Source organism: Aedes albopictus, chromosome 1, assembly GCF_035046485.1.
Source record: "Aedes albopictus strain Foshan chromosome 1, AalbF5, whole genome shotgun sequence".
Lineage (NCBI taxonomy): Eukaryota > Metazoa > Arthropoda > Insecta > Diptera > Culicidae > Aedes > Aedes albopictus.
The window spans coordinates 210,670,327-210,691,726 of record NC_085136.1 but is presented as its reverse complement, the minus strand read 5'-3'; the positions used below and the strand labels follow the sequence as shown (position 1 = coordinate 210,691,726).

Below are 21,400 nucleotides of genomic sequence, written 5' to 3'. Positions count from 1 at the left end.
TACGCCCCTTTGCACTGACCTACCTCCGTTCTCCTTGGCGATTAGCTACGGTCGTGAGACTGGCTCATTCAGCTGAACGACCGTAGTGAGAACGGTGGGTTTTGGAGATCTTTGACGAGACCGCCGGGAAGCGAATAGCTCCTTTACACTGAGCTCCCCACGATGGCAAGACAACCCCCCGCAGGTGAAGACATCATACTTCGGCAAAGGGGTGTTTAACGAGGCTCTACGCCGTGAGCGAAACCTTCCTGGGTTAGGCGGCGACGAGCTGGTAGCGCTACCATATCTAGGCGAGACCACCCTAGAAATGGGAGACCACCGGTTTACTGGTGTACTCAAGCGATTGCGGACCTGCGCCGCGCCTGCCTACGGGCTAGGCGGCGAATGCAGCGAGCGTGACCTAAGGAAGAACGAAACGAACGGTGAGTGGTGTTCGCCGCTGCAAAAGCCACGCTGAAGATCGAGATAAAGGCAAGTAAAAAGGCCTGCTTCGAGGGTCTCTGTCAGAGTGCCAACGCGAATCTGTGGGGTGATGCCTACAGGATCGTGATGGCCAAGACGAGAGGTGTAATAGCTCTTACAGAGCAATCTCCAGAGATATTGGAGGGGATCATCGAGGGGCTTTTTCCGCGTCATGATCGTAGTCCTGAAAAGGAATGCGTTCAATAGCGCCAGTTGGCCAACTATTGGCGATGTGCTCTTGTGTCTGGGGATACCTGGAAACCTGTGAGATTCTCGAAAGTTACTTCGAGAATCGAGTACTAGTTTACAACACAGAGGTGGATCGGAAGTGCTTGCACATAGCCTCAGGATTCCCGCAAGGTTCCATCATGGGTCCGCTGTTATGGAATGTCATGTACGAGGAGGTGTTGAGATTAGAATTCCCGGTGAGGGTGGAGATCGTCGGTTTCGCTAACGACATTAAGCTTGAAATCTACGGTGAATCGATCGAAGAAGTGGAGTTGACTACTGGGTGGTTTCGATGAAACAACGGGTCTTATGGTAGCGGAACCTACTACGGTGGAGTGGTTCTTCTGGCAATAGAGCGGACCATCCAGCGATTATGTAGGCTTTCTGGCGATACAACGGAAGGCTTCCGTTGACAAAGTGGGTTTCGGGGTGGCGTTACCGCCGTGGGCCCCGCGTTTACAAAATAGTCTACTGGGTTGGATGCGAGCTCGTGAAAGGAAAGGAATGGTCCAGGGCAGGTGGAGGTCCATGTCGGCAAGACCGAAAGGGCCTTTAGCCATCAGGAGGCCATTTTAATGTACGCGGTATCAGTTGTTCATACTTGCTGAACAGTTCGACGCAGGCGTGGGAAGGAGTGGTAGGTGGTTTTACCAGCAAGGCGACAGCATATTACGTGGATGTTCTCTTAAAACAACGTGTCATAATATTCGTTGCTGCAAAGCTACGCAGATAGCATAGAAGGTGTGATGTGCACTAACCCCACTTCAAAGCAATGGAAATGGTTTTGGGGATTGGGGATGTATTCCTGCCTTCTTTGTTGGACATTGGAGGCGATCCTCATCCAAATATCACGTGAGCTGCCCAGCCTGTCGTCTGTTGAGCAGATTATCCCCCATAGCTTAGATAAGAAAAATAAATCTTCACTTGAATAAGTTTATTTCATTGTTTTAAAATTTTAGCAAAATTTGTCACATATGTATGGTTGTACAAAACATCAGAATACCTCAGTCATAGAACATTGAAAATCATTGTTTAATAACGCTCTTAATCCAGTCAACATAATTGGAAACCCTTGTATAAACTCCCGGCCACCCTTCTAGTCCACATTTGTAACCGAACGACACTACTCCCTCAATGGTCCAGTACAATTTCTGGCTCATCAACGGCCCTCCAGAATCTCCAGAGCACGAATCGATATTAAATTCGGCACCCGCACACAACTGCCCCTCGCCAATTGTTATTCTTGACCACTTCTGTCGGCACTGCTGTTGATCAACTATCGGAACCAATGCCTTCTGTTTGATACCACTGAAACCTGAAATTGTAAACAGCTCAACTATCGCTTGTGTCACATTGACAACGGTTGTGAGAAGAAACTTACGCGTTCGTCCGGTGTGACCAAATCCTGTGATGGTTACTCTCCGACCAGGACGGGATCCAGGGAACGAGGCGTCTGGCAAACAAATTGGAGTCACAAATAAATTCAATACGGCATCTCGCTCCAGTCGGATCAACGCAATGTCGTTATGCTGATTGGGATCGTTTTTTCTGTAGCCGGGATGTATGATGAGTTCTTCGAAGCCAATGTTCTGCGGTGGATCAGCACAAACACGATTGAGTTCGTCTTCCTCGTCGCAATCTATTTCATTGGACGTATCGTGGTCGCCAAGCCGTACGTTGACGCTGAAACAAAAACCGGTCAATTAATCTCCTGCGTTATTCTTAATGTCTACAATTCGGTTAAGTCACATGCCAGCAATAAACTTACAATCGCTCTCCTGCATCGAGGTGTTCATTGTCCAGACAGTGCGCCGCCGTTAGAACATATCGGCGGTTTATCAGCGATCCGCCACATTTGAACGCTTCAACGCCCTTTCGATTTACATAGTTCAGTAAAGCAAACCACGGAAATTCCTCCAGGCTGGTGTCAGACCCGCCGACAATTCTGTCCGCCAGCATGTCCAGGCCACATTCGAAATTTGATGGATCCGGTAGGAGACCTCTCGAGGGAGCGGGAGTTGTTGTCGATGTTGTCGATAGTGGAATCGTTACAGGATTGATTGTAGTGTTTGAAACTTGTCTGACTCTATCTGGACAACATATTTTTATGGGACTGAAACTGCACCGTGACTGTTGCACAAAGTTCAATTCGTCCTGGTTGAGAATGCGATCCGGGGTAAAATATTCGTTGAAGCTACGACACTCTTGGCGCGTTACACAGCGGCCTTCACGTCGGTTTGGGGTACGGCATGCTAAAAATAAGTAAATAAAACAGATAAGATGAGAATGTCATTGCCTTTTATACACAGAAAATAATCTTGTAATATCCAGGCGCGTAATTTTTGGCGATGTATGTGTTTTTGAACGTTACTTCACTCGGTTACGTCGTTTTCCAACAATTACATTCAGTACGATATGAGCCGGGGCCCGTGGCGTAGTTGGTGACACGTTCGCTTCATATGCGGATGGTCATGGGTTTGATTCCCAGCCCCGGCATTTGCAATTTTTCGTCAGTTGCTTTCCCCCTAGAGCAACTGACACTGACCCTCTTCTGAGCCCCATAGCTCAAACGAACCCGGATACCTGGACATCGCTGGGGCTGCAAAACGGTGAGTCGATAAGGAGAGCGTCCAACATAGCTCTGGTCCTCGCAAGTTCCTACCTCATGCTTCCACGGGTGAAACGATGACAAAGACCGCCAGCTAAGAGTTGTGTGCTTAGCTGGTAGTGCAGCCTGGGTACTGTTGTCCTTCTGACTTCAGCTAGATTGAGGAGGTACGGTTCGAGCGTTTGTTCACCAAGGAGGTGCGGCTCAAACAGCGTCTGTTCTGGCATCCAGCGGCTGAGTAAGAAACGCTGAACCACGCCCAGCTAGATACAAGGTGGTAGCCCCATCAGCGTGGTCGTCCCAGTGTTGGTTGGGACGTTAAACAGAACTGGCACGATGGCCCTCCGGCGAGACAGGAGTGTTGGCGTAGGCCCAATAAGCCACCCGTAAAAATCCCCATTGCGAATGACATAGGAGAAAATACGACTCGATACAATCGGCAAAGACCCACGCGACGAAATAAGGACTACGATTGGAAACTTGGAATATGGAATTGCAAGTCACTAGGTTTCGCAGGATGTGACAGGATAATCTACGACGAACTACATCCCCGCAACTTCGACATCGTGGCGTTGCAGGAACTTTGTTGGACTGGACAGAAACTGTGGAAAAGTGGGCATCGAGCGGCTACCTTCTACCAAAGCTGTGGCACCACCAATGAACTGGGGACAGGATTTATAGTGTTGGGCAAGATTCGACAACGTGTGATCGGGTGGCAGCCGATTAACGCAAGGATGTGCATGTTAAGAGATAAGGGCCGTTTCTTCCACTACAGCATCATTAACGTCCACTGCCCACACGAAGGGAGACCCGATGACGAGAAAGAAGCGTTCTACGCGCAGTTAGAGCAAACATACGATGGTTGCTCGCCGCGTGACGCGAAAATCGTTGTCGGCGACATGAATGCGCAGGTAGGAAGGGAGGAAATATACAGACCGGTAATCGGGCGAAACAGCCTGCTCGCCGTATCGATTGATAACGGCCAGCGATGCGTAAACTTTGCAGCCTCCCGTGGTATGGTAGTCCGGTATGGTATGGCCCCCCGCAAAGATATCCACAAAGCCACCTGGAGATTACCCGACCAACAAACAGAAAATCAAATCGACCACGTTCTAATCGACGATAAATTCTTCTCGGATATAACCAATGTCCGCACATACCGTAGTGCGAATATAGATTCGGATCACTACTTAGTCGCTGTATGCATGCGCTCAAAACTATCGACAGTTATCACCACGCGTCGAAGTCGAACGCCGCGGCTCAACATCGAGCAGCTGCGTAACGTAGAAGTGGCTCAAGACTACGCGCAGCAGTTAGCAGTGGCCCTACTAACGGAAGAGCAGCTTGGCGCAGCTACACTTGAAGATGGCTGGAGGGACATCCGATCCGCCATAGGTAGTACCTCGGCTACAGCACTAGGCTTCGCGACTCCGAATCACAGAAACTACTGGTACGACGGCGAATGTGAACAGTTGAAAAACGAGAAGAATGCAGCATGGGCGAGAATGCTGCAACACCGTTCGAGAGCGAATGAGGCACGTTACAAACAGGTGCGGAACAGGCAGAACTCAGTCTTCCGGATGAAGAAGCGCCAGCAGGAAGGAAAAGATCGCGAAGCTGTGCCGCGCTAAGGACACACGGCAGAGCTGTACCGCGCTAAGGACACACGGAAGTTCTACGAGAAGCTGAACCGCTCGCGCAGAGGCTTTGTGCAACAAGCCGACATGTACCGAGATAATCACGGGAATATTCTCACGAGCGAGGTGGCGGCAGCATTACGATGAGCACCTCAATGGCGACGTTGCAAGTACCGAAGGTGACGTGGTAACAGATCTAGGAGTATGTGCACAGGACGAAAGACTTCCGGCCCCTGACCTCCGAGAGATTGAAGAGGAGGTTGGCCGGTTGAAAAACAACAAAGCTGGAGCAGATAAACTACCAAGAGAGCTTCTAAAATACGGTGGAGAAGCACTGGTGAGAGCACTACACTGCCCAAGTAACACAACTCGTTTTATATTAGTTTAAAATTCACGATTCATACCTAATCACCTGTTTTTTTCGTGTATTATTAACTTAATATTGAACACTTATATCATCAAAACAGCGCAAAAAATGGCGGCTTATAAAACATCTTGCAGGTTATATAAGACATATCCGATAACACCAATAGTACTCCCATGTTACATCAAATCAACTCTATAATATTGATGGGTAGGAATCAAGTTATTTGTTAATTGTTAAACTTGCAGAATACTTATATAATACATCCACATTCGTTGGTTACAATCAAGTTAATTTCAAGATATACAGCCTGTAAGAAACATAAATATAGCACATCATTTGAACTTTTGTAATTAAGCTATTTCAATGTTCTATAACTTAAAGAATCCATTTATATTACCTATTGGTATCATGAGCCCGACGGTATGTGAAGTGAGGAATTTCACAGAAAGAAACAATAACAAAATGATTGTTTTTTTTTTTCGAAAAAATGCAATTAGCTTCTTAAACACAAAAAAAGTTCTCCAAGTGATGGAGTCGATATATTTTTTTTTGATTCGGACAGCACACTAAATAATGGGTTATGCCTGGTGACATTAGTATTTTTTTTTTTTATTTGCGCTTCAAGATTTATGGAGAAATTGGTAATTTCACTCGTATATAATTCATGCGCCACTTAGTTGAATTCAAAAGTTCAACTTGAATAAACCATTTGATGTCGTTTTTAGTTTTTTTTTTCATAATACACACGAAAACACAATATGGCAGATAATTGATGAAGCTTACAGTGTTGTTCAAAATACTTTGAATAATATGTATTTTCCAATCATAATTATATCAGTTGTGCAGAAGCTTTCTATGTGCTAAGACGTCGAGGTACAGAGCTCCGTGTATACTATACATACTGAGCAAATTTAATTTGCTACCTTGCAAAGAAAGTGATGGCGCAACCCAAGTAACAATTCAAAACCGTTGATAAGCATGCCAGTTTAACAAGTGTTCTATAAAAGCGCCAATAGTTGAACAAGCATATGTGTTGATCAAAGTAGCGAATAAGCATTTCAAACAGTGAAAATAGCACCTTTATTCATCATATAATTGGTAATTGAATAACAAATTGAACAAACGTTTAAGGAAAGTTGTTTAGAAATGTCCACCAATTGCCTAAGAGGTTTGTAATTATGTTAGAACACAGGCTGTTTCCAACGCATCGGATGCCGCTATTCCACATATGATTAACAGTGGAATAAAAAGCTTAAACGTAGTTTAACAAAACTTGCTTAATCAGTTTTTTCAGCTGCTGATTAGTAATGTAACAGTATCACTTAATTGTCATTGTTCGCCATGTTTACATTTGTCTACGCGGTTGCTGATTACAAGAATTGATCATCACACATGAGTCTTGCTGCAACAGCACATAATTATTTTTCACTATTTAAAACATTACAACTCACCTATTCACCAAAAGCAGCGAAACCACGGAAAACACCGTTGAACGGCAACTGAAGAGTCTACTGTAGCCGACATCGATGAGTAGTTCTGCCACCATTTCGTTTCTACGCCATAACACGAATCGAACGTCAAATATCGAATCCTTTCAATCTTGGTAGGGCTCAGGATCCACTTAATGTCGGGAGATTTACACTTGGGTGCAAGGTTTTTTCGTTCCGGCATTATTAAGTGTCAAAAACTACACTCAGTTCACTTGTTTGAGTGTTGAAACTAAAATATGTTTGAACCGCAGCAAATTTAGTAAACAACACCGTTGGCTACATAGCAGATTACACAGCTACTGTTAAGCTCCAGTAGCGCCGCTGATGAATAAGCGTTGTGGCAATGATTAAACAAACATTGATCAGATAGTTGAATAAAGATACTTAAGTGATGTTTATGCAACGCATAAACGGAAACGTATTCGACTTAATCTTTAAATACTGCTTTGATTCTTCCAATTCATGTGATCCAGATTGGAGAAAAACAGATGCAGACGGCAGCGAATCAGAAGGTCCCGAGTTCGAGTCTTGCCATGGTTGTGACTTGTTTCATAAGAAATGTAATTGAAATGCATTTCAGTAGCTTATATGAAGATTTATCAATGGGAATATGAAAAATGTGAGTGATTAATTTATTTTTCCTATTTTTTTGTTACATTCATATTTATAAAACGCTTACGAAGCATTTGTTCCATCACATCCTTAAATATAAATAATTTTAATTACCATGTTTTGATTGTATTGCAGTGGAATGATCGTCGTAGAAAGTTTGTTATTATGGCCCTAGCGGCTAGTTTGCTATAATGGTTTGAATAACCTTTATTAGACGTTTATACAAAAAAGCACCGAACAACTTCATTTAATAAACGTTGAAGAAAGGTTTCTGATATTTTTTGAAAAAAGTGAATATTTTAGCGTTGAACAGCAGCTGTTTAACCGAGGTACGATAATTGAATAAACATTAGTTTCACAATGCTTATAAAGCGGTAGTAGTGGAACAGATTCTCCATATCTGGGCTAACAAGAGTTGAAAAACAGTTTAATTTGAACTTAATCAAATATAATTCGACTTATTGTTTAACAACACTGCTTTGAGAAACCTTTCTTAAGAGGAAACAAACCTCCATCCTCTAAAAGAATCATCATCATCAATCATTGACGAGGCTAAAAATTGAGGATAAGAAGTCATCGTCAAGTTCAAAAGCTTGCGATAGCCTAAATATACACATTATCACAATTCTGAACATTTCAAGCAAATCCCTAAACATCATTCTATCACCACTTACCTTTTACAGGCGATAATATCATCATATTTTGTAATAAACTGTTTTAGAAAATAAAGTATGATCCCACGGCTCAGCACTACCACTAGCTCATTCTGTTTTGCATTGGAAAACGCCCCCAGCAACACGCCAATTCGACGGCTATTTTTCCACACTCGCGCACCAATAATTGCCTTAAAAAGTATTTCACTTGCACGACAAACTCTCATAGAATGTAAATTGGGCACAGTTATCACTGTTTATTAACTAAAATAAAAGAAAACTGCGTTTTATTTAGTCACTTTATGAACTCATAAAATGCAATCACTACATCTCGGCTGCTATACTAATACATAACATTATGTGTGGCAATATCCTTGCGAACATGTGTGAGCCTTGCAATCATTGACCAGCATTGCCAGAAAAACGCTTCCATTATTCGAAATAAAGCTAATAAAATGATCGTTTATTCTGAACAAATAAACATATATGAGTGTTTTATAAAGTTCTTTTATAATAGCATAATGGATTCAAGTAACTGGATAATGCTCAACCATGTTTTTGCATGATGAATAATTTGATTTCATTTCGTGAAGTCGCTGGAATCAGGATGTCCGGCCGCACTGACGAAAAAACACCATATGCTGGATCATATGTTTTTTGTTTACGTTTTGAAGCATCAGTCGGTTCAATAATGTACATGACTTATTGATCGTAAGTTTTTGTGGGTGAGAATAGTTCGTGTTACTGCGAAGAATGCCGCGAAAAACCAAGGCCCAGTTAGCTGCCATCAAGCGTGAAGCTGAAAAAAAAGTGCCAATCCGTAGTGTAACTGAAGCGGCTAGTGATGGGAGTGATTTTCAAGAAGATTCATGCCAAATTCCACCGTGTGAGTGGTTCCTGGGAAGCAGAAGTTGCTAGTGATGATGAGTGTGATTTCTGGGAATATTGCTCAGTCTGTAGCACCCAATCAGATTCCGGGTCTATACGTAGTGGCTTTGAGTGGGAAGTTGACAGAGAAATTTGTGAAACAAATGACTCGCTGCAGTCAACAACCGTCCCGAACAGTGAAGATGTTTGGCCGTCATTCACCGACGACACGGCATGTTTTTTGAGGGACTTATCTCTACAAAGCGACTCGCTTGGTGAATGTTCTCTTTGGACGTATGATGAAATGATGCCCCTTCCGGATTCTGGCTCAATCAGTCGAGAACCGGTCAGCGGCGATGGTAGCATTGCTTCAATGCGAAACGTTACATCTCTCAATGTGACGTTGGACACAGAAATAGGTAAGTCAATTCGATGTGCACATGTTTCATCAAATTGAGAATGCAATAATCCGAGATTTGCCTTGGTGATCAAGACGTTTTATCAGGCTAATAATTAATCGGTGGTTCTAATGACCAATTTGGTTTAAATTATGGTGTCCACTATTGGTTTATTCGTATCCTACAGAGGACCCTTCACAAGTCTTCTCATGTTAAACTTCCAATAACCCTTAGATTTGGTCAGACGTGTTAACATTATAAATTTGTTGAAATGATTCCATGTATTGTCTGTAAATAGCTTGAGATAGACATAAGTAATCTCCGGCAGTCATGGAAAATTTTGTCAACTCAAGTAACGAGTAAATAAAGCTCTCGGTTAATAAATGTGGAGAAATTTCCAAAATACGCTGAAAAGTAAATCCTCTTCCCGTAATACAGTAAATAAGGAGAATATTATGATTACCTATAAGCGTGCGCAGAATAACATGTTAATAAACGATTTATTTTGAAACAATATCTTGTTTGATTCATCTGTCATTTCATGTACAACTGTCATTTCTGGCTTTTAATTAATAATTGAAGATTTCAGTTTGATGCTGGTTCATCTTTTGAAATAAATATTCTATTATTTTGGTTTTAAGGCGCACTTCAGGGGAAATCATGCCCACAAGAGGAAGCTTCATCATCTGACAATACTTATGAAGCATGCGTTGAAGCAGACATTTTCGAATCGACGAAAGATGTAGCTAGTTTCGTTACATCTATGGAAGAGTGTTCAAACGGTATTTCTTATGACGGCTTCTTATTCAAATGTTATGTATGTATAATAGAATAACTATTCCAGAAAATTCAGCTGATACTACAGAAGCGTCTCTTGAGAATGGCCGTTTTTTTAAAATCGCTGAGGTTTGCTGTCAAAATGTATGTACCTAAAACATTTTTTAGGAGCATATCTACAGGGGATAGACAAAATGATCGAGACAGGCAAAACTTTCTCTTTTCAAATAAATGTTCAACTAGCTGTAACTTTTTGAAAAGTGCATAAAATATTCTCAAATTTCCACTGTAGAATGGTCGAGTAGTTGTGTATCAGTGGCCTAAATTTGGAAAAGATCGGGCTTTACTGTTCGAAGTTAAAAAGATTCTAGAAAAAAGGTATTATTATCCGATAGCCAAATTTGAGCTGTTATATCTCCGGATTCAATAAACTAAGTACTATGAAATTTTGACCATTTATGACTTATATAATGAGCTTGACGATTGACTGAACCTGAAATTTTCCACAAGCGAAAAAGTTATAGCGATTTAATTTATTTTATGATAGTTAAGTAAACTGGCCCATTTTTAATTCAAATCTCATTACTTTTTTAATTTATTGCCGGCTAAGTTGTTACTTTCCTTCTAAATATTTAATTTAATTAGAGGGAATTTAAATTAACTATGATAAGCATCTTGAATTATGGAATAATGTTGAAGTTTTGGGTCATTTGGAATTTTATTTGGACAAAAACCTAATTATTATAATTTTTTTGAAATTTATAAGATAAGTTAAAACTTTTTCATAGCTTATTATATGTCATTAATGATCACAATTTCATTTCATTTGGTTCATTGTATCCGGAGATATAACAGCTCGAAGTTGGCTACCGGATTAATACCTTTTTCTAGAATCTTTATAACTTCGTGCAGAATAACCCGATCTTTTTCACTTTTGGACCACTGATACACAACTAGTTGATGAACTTATAGTGAAAATTTGAGAATATTTGGTTCACTTTTTGAAAAGTTACAGCAAATCCAATTTTTTTAGGAAGTGTCAATTTTGCCTGTCCCGATCATTTTGTCTATCCCCTATATTTGAAACAACCCATTTTTAATGTGTTTGTGACATATTTTAGGGTACGGAAGAAAACTTGCCTTCTAGTTCTGCGTTTCCACATAATATTCAATTGGCTCACCAATCCAAGAAACGTAAAATTGATCAAACTGTCTGCGGTTCATCACAACCAAATGTTGAAATTCATGAAGAATGCGATGACACCAAGGTAAAAGCCATTGATACTCATCAATATTTTGAGGAAAAGAGTGACAATTGGGCTGATATTGAAGGTAGAAGAATTGTTGAGTTCAATTATGTCATGAAATGCGTTGTACGAGCACAAGCTCACCATTCCAAATCATGCCCAGGAGTACTTTGTCTTCATCAGGAGTATTATCAATCGATGGTTTCAATAATGTGGTTCAAATGCGATGAATGCAAGATAATGTTCAAAGTAAGAACCGAGCAGCCTTCGGAACGGCCAAAGTTACGAAAAAGTGTTGTGTGGGGAACATTGTGTTCAGGTGGCACATATACACAAACCAAGCAATTATTAAGCTTCTGCGATATACCATTTATGCCGGTTAAAACATTTTCTTTGGATGAAATGGAAATGGACACCACACTTCAGGAAGCAGTTGATGAATCAACTAATAAAGCAGTTGAAGATGAAAAAGCAACCTATTTTGAAGAACTCGAAGCCAGTAATCAAAACGCACCACCCGATCAACCTGTGAAAATCAAGGCTTCTTTGGATGGCAGCTGGGCAACTCGGAGCTACGGGACCAGGTATAGTTCTGCATCGGGCTGTGGCGTAATTGTGGGTGAAAAAACTGCGAAAATAATTCACGTGGGGTGTCGCAACAAGAGGTGTTCAGTGTGCACTAGAAACTCTCGTCGAAATAATGAGAAAGGTTCTCATAAGTGTTACCGAAACTATGTGGGATCATCTGGTGGAATGGAGCCGGATATTATGATTGAAGGGTTCCAAGAATTGGAAAGAAAAGGAGTTTGGATAACAACTTTAATCACCGATGGAGATTCTACTACTGTAGCCAGGATTAAGAATGCTATTAAGTACGGTCCATCCATCGAACATCAGTTGTGCTGTAACCATGTTTGCAAAAACATGGGAAAAAAACTGCGTGATGTAAGTTACCTTCTTTAAATAACTAACTTTTTTATGACTTTGGTTTTTTGAGTAGATAAAATGTCCCAAAGACGTTGCTGATTTGGTATCTTCAAGCATAATACGCATCTCGCGTGGAGTTCGGGCTGCTATAGCTCATTGTGCGACAGCAACTGGAGGATCTGATGTTGAGGGACTCCGCCATGATATCAGAAATGTACCAGCACACGTTTTCGGTGACCACCGAAAATGCCGAGCCTACTTTTGCACGAAGCCGACAGTTGAAAATGAGTGCCACATAGATTTGCTTCAGAAATATGGTGTGTTATCCAAAATCCAAAGTGTGGTTGAAGCGGTTGCTGCCAAAGCTGAATTTCTAAATCACAACAAGACCAGTAATACGTGAGTAATGGCCTTACCCAAGTAGTCACGGTGCTGAAGCCTTATTGCATGCAGATATACGGTTTATTTGGGGCTATCATTACTTTACAAGCAAAATAAAGGTTGATTGAAAGTGGAAATGGGCAATTTCCACTTTAAATCAACCTTAAGTTTGCATGTTAAGTAATGATAGCTTTAAATACATCGTATATCTCTACATACAATACAGCTTCAGCACCGTGGTTACTTGGGTAATTACAAATCGAACTGTTTCTATAACGATATGTTTTTAGCTCTGAAAATGTCTTTTCTCGCTTGTGTAAATATAATGCTGGTAAGAGGTTGAATTTTACAAGTCGAGGATCGTATCAACGAAGAGTGCTGATAACTGTTCTGCAGCATAACGAAGGATACGCGTGGCACTCAACGTACATGAAAAAGTATATAGGTTCCGATCCTTCAAAGCTTATTTTCCAATTTGCTGCAGAACAAGAGCGGCTAAAAGCAGCTACACTGAAATCAAAGATGCGGTCTGACTACAGCAGAAAGCCAATGAACATCAATGAAATTGAGCAAGACTACGGCGAAAAAGCTGTAGCAGTTGCTGCTCGTGAAATCAACATCGATGACGAAATACCTACTGCCAAACAAAAGTTCATGGTACGAATATTTTTGTAGAATCATACGATATCCTTAAATCATCCTAATTGCACTATATTGTTGTATGCGTTTCAGATGACTGCAGAATCGAACGAGAAACTCCAACATAATATGAGTTTACCTGAAATGGAAGAGTATGCCAAGGGCAGAATTTTGCCAAAATTTGTTGCAGAAGTTGTTGGGTCGACAAAGAAAACTTTGCACCAAAAATGCGATAGCATTCTGATGACAACTAATACTTGGAATTTTATTAAACAAAACCGATCCATAATCGGGCCAATAACTGAGGCTATCAATGAAAGGTTTGGTTACAAAATCGGTGGCAACAAGATGTTTGTGGATAGATGCCACAATTATATTTGCTGTATTCCAGATGGTATTCCTCCATTATTTCAAAATGTAATGTGAGGTTAATTGTACATTTATAATGTTTTTTTTTCTTTCAGGAGTGTCGGAAGATGGAAAAACAATTATGATTGTTAAGAAAAAAGCTATCAAAGGACCGATCAAGGAAAATGCAGCAAAGCTTGGATGTAAATTAAAAGATGGTGAAATTGTTTTTGACAGAAAAACAACCTGCGAAGTCCAAGTTTCGCTCCACGCTTGTGAAGCAGAAAATGCGGTTGTATGTTTTGTCAACAGTAACAACATTGATGATTATTTGGTGAAGAAAACTCCAATTGATCCCACTTTTTTTGAAGAAAAAGTGGAAGAAATTATCAAAGATTTCTTCGAAAACATACTAATTCGTAAAGTGGTAGAAAACGAAGTCCACGTAAAGAATTGATTTTTTTGAATTGCATTATTATTGCTTTTTTGGGCTGGGATGTTTTGCTGCTGTTATCGTATATTAAATGACATCAAACGCGTTTATTCTCAGTTTCATTGCCGGGGTCATACATGATCCCTTCGGCACCAATGAGTTAAAACTGTTAAGTAAAATAATAAATAAAAGTTTTTTTTTCAATCGTTTTCAAAAATTTAGATTTAATAAAGATAATTGGTCCAAATAATTTGTTTTTTTTTGTGGCTTTGATTTTTTGTCAAATTGCAATACTCCCCATTTGTATCCAGAACCGTAATTCGCATGTATTTGTGTCAACACCTCAATTTTTATACAAGATTGCACCACCACAAATACGTAGATTGATGATAGCAATTTTATTTCACTAACACATTGTCAGCCAGGATTGCTGGATATTTGAGCCTTAAATTGAAAATTGTTTCTTGGGAAGTGGCATATCGTGAGAATACCTTCAAGGTAGATTTCACCAAATTTATAAAACGTCCTAGTTTTGAGGCTGTTCACAATTTCGTTTTTCGAACTGTTGGACTGCAACAATGGCAAGTTAAACGACTGCAGATGAGCCACATACACTATTGTGTGTATGTGAAATGTGTTGATCTGCCTACAGCTCTCCAAGTAGTTGAACAACACAACGAACGCCATGAATTGGAAGTCGACGGAACACGGTACATGGTCTGTCTGGCGATGGATGATCACCGTACAGAGGTCAAGATACATGATCTCTCCGAAAACGTTACGAATGCTGATATTGCTTCATACCTTCAACGGTACGGAGATGTGCACAGTGTAAAAGAGTGCGTATGGGGACAAAATTTTGCCGGCAGCGGAATTTGTTCTGGGGTGCGTGTTGCATTAATGACACTCAAAGAGCATATCAACTCATTTGTCACAATAAAAACAGAACTAAGTTTGGTTACTTATACCAACCAGCCAAAATCATGTAGGTACTGTAAGCAACCGCTACATACCGGAAGATCTTGTGTGAGCAATAAAAAAAATACACAGCCAATAAATCAACACAAGGACCCACTGTGCGAAACTCGCCCCGCACAACCAACTACAACGACCAAAGCTGATGACGCACAACACACTGCGAAACGGAAGAAAGATCACGCCCAGCAAATACAACCGCAAACTGAAACCACAACGAATGAGCGATCGCCACCAAGGAAAAAAACTGAACTTCGTCACGAAATGGCAACGACACCAACAAAGCAGATCGACAAACAATACGTGCTGGACAAAGTAGAGGATAGCGAAATGGAAACGTGTATTGATACTGACTCTGAACCCGATCCAAAAGATGTGGAAGGATGGCTAGCCGTATATAGCAGACGATCACGACGGATGGAAAAAAAGTTGGCAGACTATGAAAAATTGAATACGAAATTATTGTAGAATTTTGAATAAAGCCCGACCCGAATGATCCTTTGGATTAAAAGGTCGTTAAGGTTGAAGGATTCGTCATTGATATAACCATCATCATTGAAAATTCAAAAGCAGTTTTCTCGTCCAAAACTGAAAATTTCGCAGTGAAAATATATTCACTGTATTGTGGATGGAGAATGTAGTACAGTGAATATATTTTCAAAGCGAAATTTTCAGTTTTGAGCGAGAAAACTGCTTTTGAATTTTCAATGATGACGGTTAATCAATGACGAATCCTTCAACCTTAATAAAACAAAAAAAAAAAAATCATAATTATATTTAAGTACAGGATTTATTACTGTCTGTTTACGGTTCATGGGAAGTCGAGTATTAGAAACAAAAAGCAGTTTTTGATTCGTAAATTTAAATAATAAGAATTTTAGTTTGTTTCAATTTTTTATTTGTGTACTCAATTATTTACTCGGCACTGTAATTTATTTCATTTTTCAAACGAGAAAACAGAAATACAGATTTGTTTTTGTTTCGATTAAGTAGCAAGTTGAAATTACTTAAAAAATACGTCTGGTGAGCAACTTTAGAACAGTTTGATAAATAAATTGTTATAGCGTTAATAATACGCCTAGATAACAATTTCCGTACATGCTTACATTTAAGTGAATGTTGCGATCATAATTACAACGTCGAATTAACTATATTACAACTATTTACTTGGCCTGGTTCTGTCTGTCAAAACGTCAAAATTCTATCGGCAGTAAACAAAAACAAAACGCTTGTCTGGTGGTCCAGAAGTTTGTTGTAATTTACAAATTCGCAGTGAACGATAGTCGACTAATCTATGTCAGGAACAATTCTTGATCCGTGAATCTGTTCGCATGTTGAGAGAAGAGGCATGCTGTTTGGAAATGAAATCAATTACAACGAATCACCGAGATCGGAGCTTTGAAAGTCTCGGTGGTGGATGTGAATTCCACCTTCCATCAACAGCTGCTTTTCGTCCGCCGCAAAAGGTTTTTAGATATTCTTTGCAGCTCAGCATGGTATCTAGCTATGGATCGCGTTAGATCTCAACTCGTACTTGGTTCTGAAGAGTTTCCAACTGTAGGCATAACAATCTTCATCTTTACGGCGGGCGTCCTGGATTTAATGAAATGCTACAGGTCGATCATCGCGTCAAACCGTGGGAACATAAATATTATAAAATTAAAACTGCTGGGAAATTTTTATGGTGATTGATGGTTAATGCTCTAAAAGTGTAGAATAATTGTATTATCAACATATTGTTTTTCGTTTCCAAGCCATTGATATTTGTTTGCTCTTCGTCATTTGCCAACATAAAACAATCTTCTAAACAACACAAGATGTTTTCTAATGCACTTATAATGCAGTAATATAGCGTATTTTGATGTTTTGATTTCTGAAGATGTTTTCTGTGTTACTTGGGTAGGTCATTACCAAGATTTGGGAGGAGGAAGTATTATCGGAGGAATGGATGGAAGGTATCGTGTGCCCCATCTACAAAAAGGGCGACAAGTTGGATTGCGGGAACTACCGCGCGATCACACTACTGAGCGCTGCCTACAAAATACTCTCTCAAATTTTATGCCGCCGACTATCACCGATTGCAAGAGAGTTCGTGGAGCAATATCAGGCTGGATTTATGGGTGAACGCGCTACAACGGACCGGATGTTCGCCATCCGCCAGGTGTTGCAGAAATGCCGTGAATACAACATGCCCACACATCACTTGTTCATCGATTTCAAATCGGCGTATGATACAATCGATCGAGAACAGCTATGGCAGATTATGCACGAATACGGATTCCCGGATAAACTGACACGGTTGATCAAGGCAACGATGGATCGAGTGATGTGCGTAGTTCAAGCATCAGGGACACTCTCGAGTCCCTTCGAATCTCGCAGAGGGCTACGGCAAGGTGATTGTCTTTCGTGCTTGCTGTTTAACATTGCTTTAGTAGAGGGTGTTATAAGGAGAGCGGGGATAAACCAAGTCCCACCAACACTCCATGCTGACGCAGAGGTATATTTGGTCAGATGTGGAACCAGCCGTCCCCACATTGACCTGCAAACTGACGTGGCAGGCGCCATTGTCACCTAAAAATAGAAGATCACCAAAGCTCACACACTGGAGATGCCTGTTAGTCCCCGGCAGATATCTCATTGATTCCTTGTGTGAGTGTAGCTGGTCTGGCGATACTGGAGCAGCATCTACGGGCGATCAATCAAGCTCAAGCTCAAGCTTAAAGTGTCAAAGAAAAAGTACATGATGGCAAAGAGCTTCAGGGATGAATTATCGCGCCCGCCACTCCGAAGTTCTATCGACGGGGATGAAATTGAGGTAGTTGAAGATTTCGTGTGCTTGGCCGCCTTCAACGACACCAGCAAAGAAGTTTAGAGACGCATTGTGGTAGGAAATCGAGCTTACTTTGGACTCCGCATAACTCTACAATCGAACAAAGTTCGCCGTCATGCGAAGCTACAAAACGATGATTAGACCTTCTACCTTAGAGTCTTCTAAGGGCACGAAGCATGGGCTTAATGCGCCCATGGAGTTTTCGAACGGAAGGTGCTGCGTACCATCTACGGCGGAGAAGGCAAATGAAACACGAACTGCATCAGCTGTTGAGAGAACCAACCATCGTCCACACCGCGTCATCAGGATGTCGGATAGCAGCCCGACTAAAATGGTTCTCGAGAGCCATCCGACCGGTGCAAGAAGGCGTAGTGCGCAGCGAGCTACGTGGGTCGATCAAGTGGAGGCCGAAATGCAGACTCTTCGCAGAGTGAGGAACTTGAGACACACAACCATGGACCGAGTATAATGGAGACGACTCCTATGTACAGCAGAGGTCAATCAGGCCTTACCGATAAGGTAAGTATGTTTTCTATGTTCTGTTTGAAATTTTACCAAATCTTGACATTTCACACATTGATAACCTCACTTAATAGCTTTACCGACGGACCAGTTATGATGACTTTGCGGCATCATGCAGCGATGTTTAATTGAACATAGATATTGCACAGTAACTTTTATTATGAAAGTGCAGTCATTGCACAATTCTGGATCAACTTCATTTGAATAGCGTGATGAATTGCTAACTACCAACTGTAACGAAATGACCTATAATTGTGCATTGATGTACACCAGAAGCCATTTTTCACTACCGGCTTGTAAAATTCAATTATCGTTTTCTATGGCACTATAGTAAGCAACATACTGACATCGAAAATAAAAAAAAAATAAACACGATTCCCACATTGTACGTTCATATTCAGACAGTATCGCACAGAAGAAGAAAATAAACATCACCTCAGTAATACACATACCTTCTTGACAGTTCACTACGTTGTTAAATGTAAGTAATATTGAACCGATATATAAAAACGTTAACATATTTTCGTTTCTTTTTTGCCTAGTGTCTCTGTTTAGCTTAAAATGCGGAATATGTATCAAAACGCGACCAAAACGCACCCACCATGCTCCAGCGACTGAAGATTAACTGTTTTGAAGCCAGCATAAGGCGGTTTGTCTACCGCCTTGCTAGCACAATAAATACAATCTCTTCCCTCTGCTTCTATTGATATGTTTGAATCATCAACCAGTTTTTTCGACGCCGTCTCCATATTATGGAATTCCGTTGTTGATTACGCCTACCTACCAGATACCGATTACACAGCGATCACATTGAACTGCTTGGAACCCATCCGCGTCTGCTATTTCCCCAGGACAGTTCGCAATAAATTAAACACGTTTCAGAAAATCCCCGCTAAATAATGAACCACTGATAATGAACGTTTCTTGTTTATTTTCAAAAAATCTCGCTCCTACCCCGCATCACTTAAAGTTAATCACTGTTTGACAGTATACCATATCACCGGTCACATTCAATCACTGGTGGCGGCTCGCCCCGCTCATTAATGCCTAACCTGGTCCCGAATCCAGTTCATGTACTCCTGCACACGGGTGTACACGCCGGGCCAGTCCTCCAATCCGCAGCGGTTACCGTAGGATACGACACCTTCCAGGGTCCACACTTTCTGCAGCTTCATCAGTGGACCACCGGAATCTCCGTGGCACGAATCCTTGGCAAAGTCACCGCCGGCGCACAGCTGTTTGGGCGTTATTTCGGCCTTCTTGGTGGCAAATTTGGTCCGGCACCGTTCCTGGTCGTACACTTTGATGCCCAGTTTCTGTTTGATCGCACTGCGGCTGCCTGTTGTTGGGAAGAGATGAAGAAACAAACACGTGACTTAGTCAGTTGGTATGGGGATAGTGTAATCACAGCCAAATAGACTTAACATTTCAATGATTCCCATCGTACACTGATTTAACGGCCAATTTGAAATTGTGATAGCCACCAACTATCCACCCGTGGCGCTTGCATTGTTTTTGTAAGAGTTTGACATTTGCCCCACCTGATTGATTGTTGGCCAAAAAATAGTCTTTTCATCATTTGGTGAATACGTTTCCGTGACTATGAACTGAACCGAAAAATGTTGGAATTGTTACGTTCGTTTGTCTGTGGTGTAATTGTTAATGCCTTAGAAAATGATGACATTTTGGAACAAATTGCATGAGAAAAGCTATCATTAATTCGTTTGGGTCCTAGATAGAAAAATCCCCTTGACTTCATTTTTCAACCGTTTTTTTACGAAATTTGGAACGAAGATCGTTTAGTTGTATGGAAACAGTATTTAAATGGTATTTTGGTCCTCGGAATCTGAGTTATTGAAGGGGTTATAAGGATAAAATCGTGTCAAAAATTGATCAACTTCCTGTTAATCACTGATTACTTGTAAGAAACACATGCAATATGATTGCAAATATGTTCAATTATATTTTTATTATTAAACCAGCAAATTAAGTATGCTGGAGTTACATTCAATGGTTATTGTACATATTGGCCACCATCCCGGATGTTCCGGGAACATGGAACTACCCGAGAAAGTGTCCATTTTCCAAACAGTTATGAAACATGGCTTACGACATGTCAAACTTCATGGTTTTGCAAAACAAGTATGTTTGTTAGCTGGTAATTCCTCGGGAACTATCAGAGGAAGTGGCCATCACTCAAACAGTTATTAAACCTGGCTTTTGGTATGTTAATCTTCATGATTTTGCAAATCAAGTATGTATGTAGATGGAGAATTCAGAACATGAAGCCATCCAAGGAAGTGGCCATTTCTTAAACAATTATGAAACCTTTGGTCCAATTCCGGCGCAAAGTTTCTTCGAAGAAAATAAATTTTCCACCATTGCTCACCAGAAAAAAAAAGTTTTTGAACAAAAAGTGCGCCGGAACTTGTCCACTGGGTTGAGAAATATCAAACTTCACGATTTTGCAAAATTTCGGATTGTAATATGAAGGTTTTTGGGCATGTTGGACCTCGTGTTGGACACACCTCGGCATGTTCTGATAACCTGGAGAGCCACCTGAAAAGTGACCATTTCCCAAATAATAATGAAGTATGACTTGCGACAAGCCAAAATATGAAGAAACTTTCCCGACAGCTTATTGCTCAAATTATTAATTTAGACGCAAATATTTTTTCCTGAAGTTATCGAGAAATAAATGAAGGTGTTTCGCCAGAGTTGAACGGCTTGAAGAAAGAGTTTGTTCCTTTTCTATAAAACTGAAAAACATTTTCCACCTGAAAAAAAAAAATCAGGAGATACATCGATCCTTCCAAAAACCAAAAAGTGAGTAAATGCTTCCAGTTTCGCGTTAAACAAGAAACTTTACTTTAATATACACATTATTACATAAAAAAAACAATGAAAGCAAAATCAAAAGGAAAATGTAAATTACTGAAAGTGAGATAATAGAGTTGACCAGGAAACGTCAGCATGTATAACTAACAATCAAGAAAATC

General features: G+C 40.7%; 3 protein-coding genes across 7 annotated transcripts in view; 1 reads left to right on the top strand and 2 right to left on the bottom strand.

Moving 5' to 3' along the window:
* Nucleotides 1-1,609: 1,609 nt before the first annotated feature.
* On the bottom strand, nucleotides 1,610-19,157 carry LOC115267651 (CLIP domain-containing serine protease B10). Its single transcript, XM_029874793.2, has 4 exons — nucleotides 18,854-19,157; nucleotides 2,459-2,942; nucleotides 2,072-2,373; nucleotides 1,610-2,005 (listed from the first exon to the last, which is right to left on the bottom strand). The coding sequence occupies exons 1-4, from the start codon at nucleotides 18,918-18,920 to the stop codon at nucleotides 1,716-1,718; spliced, it is 1,143 nt and encodes a 380-aa protein (XP_029730653.1). The 5' UTR covers nucleotides 18,921-19,157; the 3' UTR covers nucleotides 1,610-1,715.
* Nucleotides 7,902-15,557, top strand: LOC134285453 (uncharacterized). 3 transcript variants are annotated; one of them, XR_009996388.1, is made up of 3 exons: nucleotides 7,902-10,243; nucleotides 11,221-13,311; nucleotides 13,387-15,557. XR_009996388.1 is itself a non-coding variant. In XM_062846188.1 (3 exons), exons 1-3 carry the CDS (start codon nucleotides 10,086-10,088, stop codon nucleotides 12,307-12,309), a joined length of 1,185 nt encoding a protein of 394 aa, XP_062702172.1. In that variant the 5' UTR covers nucleotides 7,902-10,085; the 3' UTR covers nucleotides 12,310-15,557. The 3 variants fall into 3 exon arrangements, 2 of the variants coding, with proteins under 2 accessions (XP_062702172.1, XP_062702171.1); XM_062846188.1 differs by having other exon boundaries at nucleotides 7,902-10,104; nucleotides 10,167-10,243; nucleotides 11,221-15,557; XM_062846187.1 differs by having other exon boundaries at nucleotides 11,221-15,557.
* A 141-nt stretch (nucleotides 19,158-19,298) lies between the features above and the next one.
* LOC109430321 (CLIP domain-containing serine protease B9) overlaps nucleotides 19,299-21,400 on the bottom strand; it is a 47,796-nt gene continuing 45,694 nt past the window's right edge. For all 3 annotated transcript variants that reach the window (XM_029867059.2, XM_029867060.2, XM_029867061.2), the window contains exon 4: nucleotides 19,299-19,740. In XM_029867059.2, coding sequence (XP_029722919.1) covers nucleotides 19,442-19,740 — 299 coding nt within the window. In that variant the 3' untranslated portion in view covers nucleotides 19,299-19,441. The remainder of the gene's footprint in view (nucleotides 19,741-21,400) is intronic.

What these genes read in the sequence shown, in the direction of transcription:
- LOC134285453 (XM_062846187.1), top strand. Translation starts at nt 10,133, where the DNA reads ATGTTATGTATGTATAATAGAATAACTATTCCAGAAAATTCAGCTGAT. An exon ending in CTGAGGTTTGCTGTCAAAAT is followed by an intron (nt 10,244 to 11,220) that starts GTATGTACCTAA and finishes GACATATTTTAG; the next exon opens with GGTACGGAAGAAAACTTGCC.
- LOC115267651 (XM_029874793.2), bottom strand. Translation starts at nt 18,920, where the DNA reads ATGTTAACGTTTTTATATATCGGTTCAATATTACTTACATTTAACAAC. An exon ending in CGTAGTGAACTGTCAAGAAG is followed by an intron (nt 2,943 to 18,853) that starts GTATGTGTATTA and finishes ACTTATTTTTAG; the next exon opens with CATGCCGTACCCCAAACCGA. An exon ending in CTCGATGCAGGAGAGCGATT is followed by an intron (nt 2,374 to 2,458) that starts GTAAGTTTATTG and finishes TTTTTGTTTCAG; the next exon opens with CGTCAACGTACGGCTTGGCG.